This window comes from Scyliorhinus canicula, chromosome 15, assembly GCF_902713615.1.
Source record: "Scyliorhinus canicula chromosome 15, sScyCan1.1, whole genome shotgun sequence".
NCBI lineage: Eukaryota > Metazoa > Chordata > Chondrichthyes > Carcharhiniformes > Scyliorhinidae > Scyliorhinus > Scyliorhinus canicula.
The window spans coordinates 130,701,143-130,714,183 of NC_052160.1; the positions used below are offsets into that span (position 1 = coordinate 130,701,143).

The window sequence follows — 13,041 nt, forward strand, 5'->3', positions numbered from 1 at the left end:
CAACAAGGGAGTGAAGATATCGAGACAGTGAATCCAATTCGTTTTGGGCTCCTGAAAGGTTTTAATCGAAGAGGGGGGAGATGTGGGGGCCCCTTGCTTTGGAACCTAACTTAACCAGCTCTGGAGTTTATATTCCACTCCACGTCGTTTCCCTGGCGGTCAGCACTTTGACGCTGGGTTGCACTTTGATTATCGGGCTGCTGGGGAATGGGCTTGTCTGTTGGGTGGCTTACACCAACAAGTACCTGCAGACTCCAAACAACACGCTTCTCCTCAACCTGGCGGTTACTGATCTCCTCAAATGCCTTCTGGACATCCCCTCTTTCCTGCTGACCAGCACTTGGGGCAACAGCCACACTGACCTGGGGGAAGCACTGTGCCTCTTGCAACCTTTCACCTACTCTCTGAGCAGCAGCGTCCAGTTGGTCACTCTGGCGGCCATCAGCGCTGAACGTTACCAGGCCATTGCCAATCCATTCCAAACAGCCAAGAGGAAGACCAGGGTCAAGGTATGGATCTCACTCATCTGGCCCCTGGGCTTTATTTTGTCACTTTTCTCCATCAGCCTGGCTAAGTCCACTCCTGTGTACCTGAGATGCAGGCACCGACTTGTAAATGCTCAAAATTACATTGACCCTTTCGGTTCCTACATCCTGGTGCCCGTTTGGATTGTCAGCTTGTCTCTGATAGTTGTCAATTACTTAAGAATTTTTGCCTTGGTCAGACAGCACAGCAACAGGATCTTTGACCACGGGATCATGCCCACTACATCGGAACAGCGCGAGCTACAACTGCCAGGATCAGCTTGGCATAGTATTCAACAAACAGCACTTGCCAAGCTGCCAAGTACAGGGCAGGTCCGTCATTCACACATTGCTCAATTGAAGAGTGGCACTTGTCCAGTTCTGCACCAAGTTTCTTCAATGAATGACTGTGCATTAGTTCCCAATGAGATTGGCCTCCCCAATACCCCTAACATAGTGGGAGCCGTGTGCCTCATCACCAGCAAATCTCGAGAGTGCGTCAAGAAAAGGATGGAGGGTAAACTGGCCAAACGCTTCGGCTATATCATCTTGACTTTCCTGCTGTTCTGGGTGCCACTGGTTATTGTTTTAATGCTAAATGTGGTGTTGCAAGATGGTGTTTTGGAGGTAAGTGGACTGACAGGCTATGGGACAGCAGCAAGGAACTGGGACTAATTGGATAGCTCTTTCAAAGAGTCAACACAAGCATGATGGGCCAAATGGCCACCTCCTGTGCGGTATGATTCTGAGAGGTGTCTAGTCTAAGCACTGATTATTTACATGCCCATGTGTACAAACACAATCCTGCAGCGAGCAGTGTTGGGGCCTTTGCTGTTTGTGGTTTTATATAAATGATTTAGACTTGAATCTAGGAGAGTTATCATAGAATTTGCAGTGCAGAAGGAGGCCATTCGGCCCATCGAGTCTGCACCGGCTCTTGGAAAGAGCACCCTACCCAAGGTCAACACCTCCACCTTATCCCCATAACCCAGTAACCCCACCCAACACTAAGGGCAATTTTGGACACTAAGGGCAATTTATCATGGCCAATCCACCTAACCTGCACATCTTTGGACTGTGGGGGGAAACCGGAGCACCCGGAGGAAACCCACGCACACACGTGGAGGATGTGCAGACTCCACACAGACAGTGACCCAAGCTGGAATCGAACCTGGGACCCTGGAGTTGTGACGCAATTGTGCTATCCACAAGGCTACCGTGCTGCCGGTTGATCAATGAAAATTGGTGGGGTGTAAATGGTGAGGAGGATAGCTTTCAATTATGGGAGGATGTGGATGGGCTGGCCAGATGGGCTGATCAGTGACAAATGGAATTCAATCTCAATAAGTGTGAGGTGATGCATTTGGGCAGGACAAACAAGGCAAAGGGAATATATGATAAACGGCAGTACACTGGGAGGCACCAAGGATCAAAGGGATCTTGGTGTGCATATACATCGAGCCCTTACTGGAACTGTATAAAACATTGGTTAGGCCATAACTAGAATATTGCGGGCAGTTCTGAAATCCACATTATAGGAGGGGTGTGATAGTACTGGAAAGGGTGCAGAGGAGATTTACCAGGATATTGCCTGGACTGGAGAGTTTTAGTTATGAAGGGAGATTGGATAGACTGGGGTTGTTCTGTTGTTTTCCTTGGAGCAGAGGAGACTGGGGGGGGGGGGGATGGGACGGTGGAGATGGGCGGGGACGGGGTCATGATTAAGATGTATAAAATTATGAGGCGCATGGATGGAGTAGACGGGAAGAAACCTTTCCCATTGGTGGCGGGATCAATGGCCAGGGGGTATAGATTTAAGGTAAAGGGCAGGCGATTTAGAGGGGATGTGAGGAAAATCCTTTTCACCCAGAGGGTGGGGGGAGTCTGGAACTCTCTGTCTGAAAGGGTGGTGGAGGCATAGACGCTCAGAACATGTATTTGATGTGCACTTGCGATGCCAAGGTTTACAAAGCCAAGGGCTTAGTGTTGGAAAATGGGATTAGAATAGTTAGGTGATTGCTTTTGACCGGTGCAAACATGATGGGCTGAAGGGCCTTTTCTGTTCTGTAAACCACCATGACTCTATGATTCTATGACAAGGGGACCTGTTCGGATACTGGGCAAGAACCCCTAATTATTTTTTTATTGTAAAACTGTGAGGAAACAATACTTCACCCCAGGAGTGCTGACTGACCAATAGGTATCTTTTATGTTAAAACAAACTTTAATTTAAACACACAATTAACCACACTAACAACAAAGAAAATAACTTTATAATTATCAGTTAAACAGTTCTTAAACACAAGGAAAACATTAAACCTACTATCTATACCTGCTAATAACTTCAAATAAGCAACCCAATACAGTTCAAATGCCATTTATAAATAAAGTTAACAAACAGATTACTTGCCTAGTTATGTAGAGACTTTTGCAGGGAGAGACTCTTTCAGGAGCAGAAACTACACTTCTGCTCAACCTAGAAGCAGCTGGCAAAACTGCTTTTCAACTTAAAATCCTTCTTGAGTCTTGTCAGACTCAAATGCCATGGCAAACTGCAAAACCACAGGCAGAATTAGCTCCTCCCACAATTACATCATATGTATCCCACTAAGATGTCACATGACCTGCTTAGCTAGGATTAAATGCAACTCCACATAAATTATCTACTTTCCAGGGAAACAAAAGCAATCATAACAATATCTCATTAGTCATTTATCTGTAACCAAGTAAATGGTTAGAATCAATCATGACTTCGTCTTTTATGACTTGTTAATTGCAGATTTCGCAGACACATAGTCTGGATACCTTAGCCTAGGTTCTTTGGTAATATTACAAATGTAAACCTTAACCCAGGCTTTCAATATCATTACTCCAACAGGTATAAAATACAACGTGTAACTATTTCTACATTCATCACAGACCCAACTACTGAGCAACATGACTATGTAGCCCAGCAAGGTGACGGTACTGTATTCAGGTGTAGTTTATGGGACATAACTTTCTGGCTCCTCAGCGTTACATTTAGGGGGTACCCCAAAGATGCATTGGGGAATCCCTCTCGGAAACTCCCACGTAAGGGTTTACCTGCCAATTGTCCAAAAGGTCTATGTTCCTCTGGACAATTGCGTGGGCTGGGAATCATCGGACAAAGTGATTTAAATCACTAACTTCGAATCGTTCTATTTTATACTCGTAATTACTCTGAAAGAGTTAGAAGGAAAAAATACATGGCACGGTAGCATGGTGGTTAGCACTCTTGCTTCACAGCGCCAGGGTCCCAGATCGATTCCCCGCTGGGTCACTGTCTGTGCAGAGTCTACATGTTCTCCCCGTGTCTGCGTGGGTTTCCTCCGGGTGCTCCTGTTTCCACCCACAGTCCAAAGATGTGCAGGTTAGGTGGATTGGCCATGATAAATTGCCCTTAGTGTCCAAAAAGATTAGTTGGAATTACTGGGTTACGTGGATAGGGTGGATATGTGGGCCTAAATCGGGTGCTCTTTCCAAGGGCCGGTGCAGACTCGATGGGCCGAATGGCCTCCTTCTGCACTGTAAATTTTATGAACTTGAGCGTAACTATTTGAAACACCCAGACCAAGCCCTGCAGGGGCATGGGATCTCCCCCCCCCCTCCCCCCACTTATGGCTATGGAGGTGAAGTCACATTGGTCGATCATCCCTGTGCTTACTGGCATACCTTTCGTCCCATCTGCAATACCTCAATTTTAAAATTCTCACCCTTGTTTCTGTGGCCTCTCCCCTCCCTATCTCTGTAGCCTCCTCCAGCCCTAGAAGCCTCCAAAATTCCCCAATTCTGGCCTCTTGTGCATCCCTTGATTTTTTAATGGATCCACCAGTTGCCTGGGCTCTAGTCTCTACAATTCCCTCCCTGAACCTAGCCACCTCTCTTCCTTTCTTTGACCAAGGTTTTCGGTCCCCTGTCTGAACATCTCCTTGTTATGATCAAGTAAAAAGTAGTAGAGCGGCTCTCCTCTCTTTGACGTTTGACTGCGACAGTTAAAGAAATATAATACTCTTGCCAATTCAGTGAGGGTTTAAGTGCAGGGACTGTAAATGTTACACACAGACAGGGTTCCTTGTAAATTTTTAAAAGAAAGAGAATCGTATTAATTGTAGTTAATAACCGATCTAAGCAGATACATAATACAAACCACTGCAGTTCTCACTCACACATGCATTCAAGAGTGCACATGCACAAACACACATTGCAGCACCATTGAGGCCTTCCATACACAATGGGGACTGGAGTGCATTCTCGATCCATTTCGTCACATTTTGCTTCGAGGTTTTAAGTTTCCTTTGAGATTCTGTTTATTTTGCAGTATCCCTTTAAGGAACTGCATTTTAAATTTATCCCACAGCTTGCTGATTTAGTTTATTTGGTTAATGAAAAGAAGCACAAGTAAGTTAAATAGTGGGAGGATAGGTTAAATAGTGCAGAATAAGTTAACTGTATGCGGATCCGGTACATAGAAGATTTGGATAGTTTCAGACTGGGTTCGATAGACTTTCAGAATTCTGCGCCAGGTTGATTTAAAGATGTTGACGGTTAATTTCTTTCTTCTCCTGAAATCATCAGCTACTGGGTTGATTTTTTTTTTTAGGTGCTGGCTATGGTTAAGCTGGCAGGATGGATGGAGAGGGAGCGCCACTCAGTGACTATAAGACGTAGGAGCAGAAGTAGGATATTCGGCATATTGAATGGCAGAGCAGACTCCATGAGATCATATCTGATCTGATAATCCTCAACCCCACTTTCCACCTTTATTCCCACAATGCTTGATTAACTTACTGGTTAGAAATCTGTTTATCTCCGCTTTGAACATACTTAATGACCCAGCCTCTTCAGCTCCCTGTGGTAAAGAATTCTACAGATTCACTACCTTCTGAGAGAAGAAATTCCTCCTCTTCTCTGTCTAAAATGGGAGACCCCCTTTTAGATTATGCCCTCTGGTCCTAGACGCTCCCACAAGGGAAAACAACCTCTCAGCATCTCCCCTTTCAAGCCCTCCAGAGGAGCCTAATTGTCTCAATAAGGTTGCCTCTCATTCTTCTGAAATCCAATAAGTGCAGGCTCAACCTCTCCTCATAAGAAAATCCTTCCATACCCAGGATCAACTATAGTACCTTGTATAGTTGTAGCAAGACACCACTATTTTTATACTCCATTTCCTTTGAAATAAAGGCCAACATTCCATTTGCTTTCCTTATACCTGTTGAACTTGCATGCTAGCTTTTTGTGATTTATGCATGAGGGCCCCCAAACTCCTCTTGTTTTCTGCAATCTTTCTCGACTGCAATCCTTCTCTATTGAAATAATATTCATTTCCTTTATTCTTCCTCCCAAAGTGCATAACTCCACATTTTCCCACGTTAAATTCCATCTGCCAAGTTTTTGCCCAGTCATTTAACCTGTCTATATCCCTTTGGACTTTGTGTCGTCCTCATCACTTGCCTTCCCACTTATTTTTGTGTCACCGCAAACTGGGCAATGGTACATTCACTTCCCTCATGCCAGACTTTAATATATATTGTAAATAATTGTGGCCCAGCATGGATCCCTGTGGTACTCCAATAGTTACAGATCGCCATGCAGAAAATGCCCCACTTATCCAAACTCTGCCTTCTATTAGTTAGCCAATCCTCTATCCATGCTAATATGCTACAGCCAAGACCATGGGCTCTTATCATATGAAGCAACCTTTTTGTGCGGTACCTTAATCGAACACTTTGTGACATGCATGTATATTGCATCTACTAGTTCCCCTTCATCTATCCTGTTACCACCTCAAATAATTCTGATAGATTTGTCAGGTATGATTTTCCCCTTCATGAAGCCATGCCGACTGTGCTTTATTATATTATGTGTTTCTAAATGTTCTACTATTAGATCCTTTATAATGGACTCTAACACTTTCCCAATGACAAACGTTTAGTAAACTGGTCTGTAATTCTGTAGAAGGGTCATTTAGACCTGAAACATTAACTCTGTTAATCTCCACAGATACTGCCAGAGCTGCTGAGTTTATCCAGCATTTTCTGTTTTTATTTCAGGTTTCCAGCATCTGCAGTATTTTGATTTTCTTCTTTTTCTTCTATAGTTACTTATTTTTTGACACCCTCCCTTTTTGAATAAGGATGTTATGTCGATCGTTTTCCACTCCTCTTGGATTTTGTAGAATTTAAGGATTCTTGGAAGATTTCTACCAGTGCACCCACTATCTCTGTAGCTACTTCCTTTAATATTCTAGCATGTAACCCATCAGGTCCAGGGGACTTATCAGTCTTTAGCCCCATTAATTTCCCTAGTATTTCTTCTCTAGTGATTGTAATTGTTTCCCCCCCATTTTTGCCCCTTGATTATTTAGTAGTTTTTGAATGTTATTTGTATCTTCTATCTTAAAATTGATGCAAAGTAACTGATGCAAAATCTGCCATTTCCTGGTTCTCCACTGGTATGTCCCCAGTTTCATTCTCTAAGGGGCCTCATTCACTTTGGCTTCTCTCTTCCTTTATATATATATATATTTAAAGACACTCTTATAGCCCTTTTTTATATTACTTGTTAGGTTCCCCTCTTAGCTTATCTTCTCCCTCATTTTTTGGTCATCTTTTGTTGGTTTTTAAAAACCTTCCCAACCCTCTGACTTGCTGCTTTTTCCCTATTATATGTTTTCTTTCATTCAGTTCAAATCTATCCTTAACTTCCTTTTTTCCCTCACTGGGGTATGTCTTTGTTGTGAGTGATGAACAATTTTCATAAAGATATGATGAAGCGTCTTTTCTGCGAAACTTCTTTCCCAGTCCATTCTAGTCAACATTGCCCTCGTTCCTTTGTAATTACCCTTATTTAAGTGTAGCGCAGTTGTTTTTGATCCAAGTTTCTCACTCTAAAACTGAATGCCAAATTCTACAATGGTCAGTGTTTCCTGGGCAATCGTTTACTCTTAAAGATTGTTTATGAAACCTGCCTCATTACTCATTACCAGATCCATAACAGCCTGATTGGATCCATATATATTGTTCTGTGAAACTGTCCCAAATAGACACTATGTATTCTTCCTCATGGTTAATCCTGCCAATTTGGTTCCCCCAATCCACATGAAGATTAAAGTCACCTATGATTAATGTACTGCCTTTTTGACATCCTCTCATTATCTCATAGAATCCCTATTGTGCAGAAGGAGGCCCTTTGGCCCATCGGGTCTGCACCGACCCAAGGCCCACTCACCTCACCTATCTCTGTAAAGTGGTAACCCTACTCGGGATACTGAAGGGCAATTTAGCATGGCCAATCCACCTAATTTGTGGAAGGAAACTGGAAGACCCGGGGGAAGCCCATGCAGACACTGGGAGAATGTGCAAACCCCACACAGTCACCCATGGTCGGAATTGAATCTGGGTCCCTGGCACTGTGAGGCAGCAGTGCTAACCAATGTGCCAACATGCCACCCCAAAATCCTGTCACCCCAACTTGACTTGTTCGCCATCCTACAGTGTAGGAACTCTTCGGGGGCCTGTAGACTACTCCCACTAGTGTCTTCTTCCCCTTGTTATTTCTTACCTTTATCCATATGGATTCTACATCTTCCAATCCAAGAAAACGTCTTGCTTTCATACGAATTCTATCTTGTACGAACAAAGCTACCCATCACCTTTTCCATCCTACCTGTCCTTACAAAAAGTTACTTAACCCTGAATAGTTAGTTCCCAGCTTTGATCTCCTTGTAACCACTTCTCTGTAATGGCCTGCAGAAAAAAAGGCTTCTTAACACTGTTGATGCCTTTATTTCCCTGCCCGAGTGTGATGGATTTCAGAGGACGCAGGAAGTGATAATCGGATCCTGGATGCTGAGAAGAGCAGTTCTGAGCATCTGTCTCTCTTGCTTCTGTTATGGGCCAGGGTTTAGTGAACCCCAAAGTGTATCATGGAGTTCCCCTGACCCACAACTTTTAATAGATTGTGGTATGGGGAGCACACGGCCCACTCTACAGGTGTGGTACAGCAGAAATGGAAAAGTAATTTTTAAAGCAAAACAGTGTTTATTCTATGAACTGAAGTTAACCTTTTTGAAACATAGTGAACATCTTAGCAACCATCAATTCTAATACAACCCCCAAAGAATACAACACTAAGTAATCCTTAATAACTTCCCAAACAACATCCAGAAGACAGAAGAAACAGCTTTTAACAGAAGCACATCAGGTTTACATTCACTACTGAAAACATTTATAATTCTGAATTCACCAAATGATCAAGAGTTAGTCTTTTCGTGGCAGAGAGATCAACAGTACACCTGCTCTGTCTGGCTTCAGCTCCAACACTGAAAACAAAACTAAAACACACCCTGCAGCAAACAGCCCAAAACAAATGTAAAAAGCCGACAGACAGCCCAGCTCCACCCACACTCTGACATCACTGATAAGCACCCATTTCTTAAAGGTACTCTCACATGATACTTCAGAAATAATGCCTATCTGCTGAGTTTGAAACTGCAGAGAAGGTTTTGAGACTTGAATTGATCTACAGTGAAAACTGTAATATACTGAAAATAATAACCTCCAACTGTAGGCAGAGAGTGAAGAAAGGTGTGCCGGAAAAGGTCTATATGGGGAAACAAAGGCCTTTTACTTTCACCCTTATTTTACGCCCTTCTTTCTCCTCTGCCTTGTGTGTGTGTGTGTAGAGGGTGCTTTAAAGAAGGGGGGTGGTTAGGAATTAGACAATAGCTCATCAGTGTTATTTGTTGCATATTTACTTATTGTTATTCATGAAAACGAATTATGTGTAAATTTACAAATAAGGTGACTGTAATTATTGGGCCGCCGTAGACCGGAGGCTTCAGGTATTTTCTATGAATTATTTGTTAATTTCAATTGTATTGCATCTCCGGGTCAAGTGAGGCTGGAATGGACTGTGCACGGGCCCAGGGTGTCGTAACAACACAAAGAGGGTTTTTTTGGGTCATTACATGATCCTCTCACCAACTGACCAGTTACCCAAACATAGTCATAGGCAGTTTATTCCAGGTACATAATTTAAACCTGATCAGATTATGGCTGGATGAGTTCCTTCCTTAGTCAGGATCCATTATCCAAAGTGATTATGTCTAATGTAGTTAGCTGGTGGCTGCAGTCCAATAAATAAAGTAATTTTCAATAGAAAGCATGGTTCCATTGCATCCTCATGTTTCACATTGTCAAATTATGTTCGACAATTCTCTTGTTAAAACCTTGGGCGATTGTACTATGTTAACAACACTGTAAATGCAAGTTGTTATGGTTGTAGCTCTGTAATATTTATGAGTTCGGTACTCCCACTAAGAGCTTCCATCTTCTATGATCAGTGTCAGAAATGTAAATAGTTACCATCATGGAGCTAACCATTAAGGTCACCATTGTATTTTGCTACGGGGCCACGGGACCCTCAGCAGGTTAATGCTCCACTTTGTGCTTTTGGGAAATCATATTAGGTGTAATATAAAAGTTATCAATGTAACTTTAGAACTCTGGTGTTCAACTGTTTCAGTGTTGGTGGCAATCCAGTGATTTTGTGAAGGCTTGCTTCAGTTGCCACCCAGTTCTCTCGGTTTCCTAATGGGTGGGCTGTTTCAGCTTGAGCATTGGGCATAGCAATAGACTGACGGCAAATACATTCTGACCTCCGAGGGTGGACAGTGAGAGCCTTCTCCCACGGATGGAGGTGGCTAGCACGAGGGGACATAGCCATAAATTGAGGGGTAATAGATATAGGTCAGAGGTAGGTTTTTTATGCAAAGAGTGGTGAGGCCGTGGAATGCCCTACCTGCGACAGTAGTGAACTCGCCAACATTGAGGGCATTTAAAAGTTTATTGGATAAGCATATGGATGATAATGGCATAGTGTAGGTGAGATGGTCTTTAGTTTTTGACTTCCCATGTCGGTGCAACATCGTGGGCCGAAGGGCCTGTACTGCACTGTATCGTTCTATGTTCTATGTTCCTGGGTTTTCTGAGAGATGCTAATGTTATGATCCTGGACCAAATCCTTAACAGTGGCTAGGATACTCGATAAAAAACCCACTATTTTACTTTGTAAGACTGTGAGTAAATGATACCTCACTCCAGGAGTGACTTCACGCAAAATAGGGATACAGTATATTAAACAAACTTTATTACTAACGCAGTATTAAAATATCTTTAACATCACACAAGAAAAATAACTTAAGAATGACCCCTTAAACAATGCTAGTCAATACAGTGACACAATAACCCTCAGGGGACCTCGGGCGAGCGCTGTTTGGTATTGGTCACCACAAAGGGGGACCAGATGGAGCGACATTCGAAGGGCTTTGCAAGTGGATTGGAGGCCTCCAGCTGCATGTCTTTGGGCTGCGTGGTACCCTGGCACTGCTGGTGCCACCTGGCTACCCTGGCAGTGCCACCTGGGTGCCAACCTGGCATTTTAAGGGCAGCACAGCAGCACGTGTGGATAGCACTGCGGCTTCACAGCGCCAGGGTCCCAGGTTCGATTCCCTGCTGGGTCACTGTCTGTGCGGAGTCTGCACGTTCTCCCCGTGTCTGCATGGGTTTCCTCCAGGTGCTCCGGTTTCCTCCCACAGCCCAAAGACGTGCAGGTTAGGTGGATTGGCCATGATAAATTGCCCTTGGTGACTAAAAAGGTGAGGGGTTATTGGATTACGGGGATAGGGTGGAAGTGAGGGTTTAAGAGGGTCAGTGCAGACTCGATGGGCCGAATGGCACTGTATATTCTATGTTCATGACAGTCTTTTAGTGGACAGCACGGTAGCATTGTGGATAGCACAATCGCTTCACAGCTCCAGGGTTCCAGGTTCGATTCCGGCTTGGGTCACTGTCTGTGCGGAGTCTGCACATCCTCCCCGTGTGTGCGTGGGTTTCCTCCGGGTACTCCGGTTTCCTCCCACAGTCCAAAGATGTGCAGGTTAGCTGGATTGGCCATGATAAATTGCCCTTAGTGTCCAAAATTGCCCTTAGCGTTGGGTGGGGTTACTGGGTTATGGGGATAGGGTGGAAGTGTTGACCTTGGGTAGGGTGCTCTTTCCATGAGCCGGTGCAGACTCGATGGGCTGAATGGCCTCCTTCTGCACTGTAAATTCTATGTAATTAGCTGCTATCTTTACTTCCACTCAAACAACAAAACCATCTTAGCTCTTGATCCACTTCTAAATACAGTTAGCGGACCACTGCATATTTAAGAGATGTTCTTTTATACTGTTTTAAGATATTGTTCTGACTAGATTCAGGTCTATGTCTGATCTCCAGCTGAAGCCTCCAGATACTGTCTTCATAGTTTGACTTCCATCTCCAAAAGGCCAACTCTTGTCTGTCTCAACTCACTGTTGAAATTGCCTTTCCTGTTCACAGAGAAACCTTGAACTCACTGTCTTGAGATCTAATTGACTATTCCACAGGGAACCCTTCTTAATCCAAACAAAAAAAAATCATCCATTGGCCCAAGCTTTTACGATGTTTTAATTGCACATTTGGCTCCCCAAAAGCCTAGTTGTCTTGCAAACCAGGATTTTTAAAAACACTACTGCAGTGGTCATGCACATACTAACCAAGGCTTTTAATCATTACGCACCGAATATATATAATACAATATATCTGAAATTGCTACATTCATCATACTCCCTACGTGATCCCAATTCCAAAACTGATGTAAATAAGAAATATTAGTTTGGGTTAGTAATGAAATTAAACTTGTTCGTGCTTTCTTTGTTTCTAGGTATTTATTCAAAGTATAGGACGGTTGTTAACAAAGAGGCAGTAAAATTGCAGAAACTGAAACCAAAGGTACGCAGTAACACACCTTGATTCTAACTAGGTTCTCCCTGTCTTTTTCCATTTCTTCACAGAGACCGTTACTTCTGGAGTTTCAGACGCTAGGAGTTGCTTTAACCTGCGTTCCTGCTGCTGTGAACCCTTTCATTTACACCATGCTGAATCAACAGGTTCACTCGGAAATCCAGAAAATTCTCAACAGGTTACGTAGAAGCTGTGAGGCTCTGATCAGCAGGCCATGATGGCTCACTGCTCACATCAAAGGCCAGGCCCTGAATTTAGAGGCTATTCTCACATATTTCATAGATCATAGAATTTGCAGAGGGAGGCCATTCAGCCCCTCGGGTCTGCACCGGCCCTCGGAAATAGCACCCGACCTAAGCCCATACTTCCACCCTATCCCCGTAACCTTTTTCGACAACAAGGGCAATTTATCATGGCCAATCCACCTAACCTGCACATCTTTGGACTGTGGGAGGAAACCGGAGCACCCGGAGGAAACCCAAGCAGACACGGGGAGAACCTGCAGACTCCACACAGACAGTGACCCAAGCTGGGAATCGAACCTGGGACCCTGGAGCTGTGAAGCAACTGTGCCACCCATGTTTCAGACCCTACAGTATAGGCTGCACCCCAATTTGAAAGCTCTTGCCCCCGTCTCACAGTGCTCAATTTTAAAGGCTGATGTTTAAGGC

General features: G+C 43.9%; 1 protein-coding gene across 1 annotated transcript; it reads left to right on the plus strand.

The window, feature by feature from the left end:
* LOC119978993 (alpha-1B adrenergic receptor-like) lies at positions 1-12,733 on the plus strand. Its single transcript, XM_038820964.1, has 2 exons — positions 1-1,151; positions 12,421-12,733. Exons 1-2 carry the CDS (start codon positions 81-83, stop codon positions 12,586-12,588), a joined length of 1,239 nt encoding a protein of 412 aa, XP_038676892.1. The 5' UTR covers positions 1-80; the 3' UTR covers positions 12,589-12,733.
* The last annotated feature ends 308 nt before the right edge of the window (positions 12,734-13,041 follow it).

Coding starts and splice junctions, on each gene's coding strand:
- LOC119978993 (XM_038820964.1), top strand. CDS start 81: ATGTGGGGGCCCCTTGCTTTGGAACCTAACTTAACCAGCTCTGGAGTT. Junction 1,152..12,420: donor TGCAAGATGGTGTTTTGGAG/GTAAGTGGACTG, acceptor ATTTCTTCACAG/AGACCGTTACTTCTGGAGTT.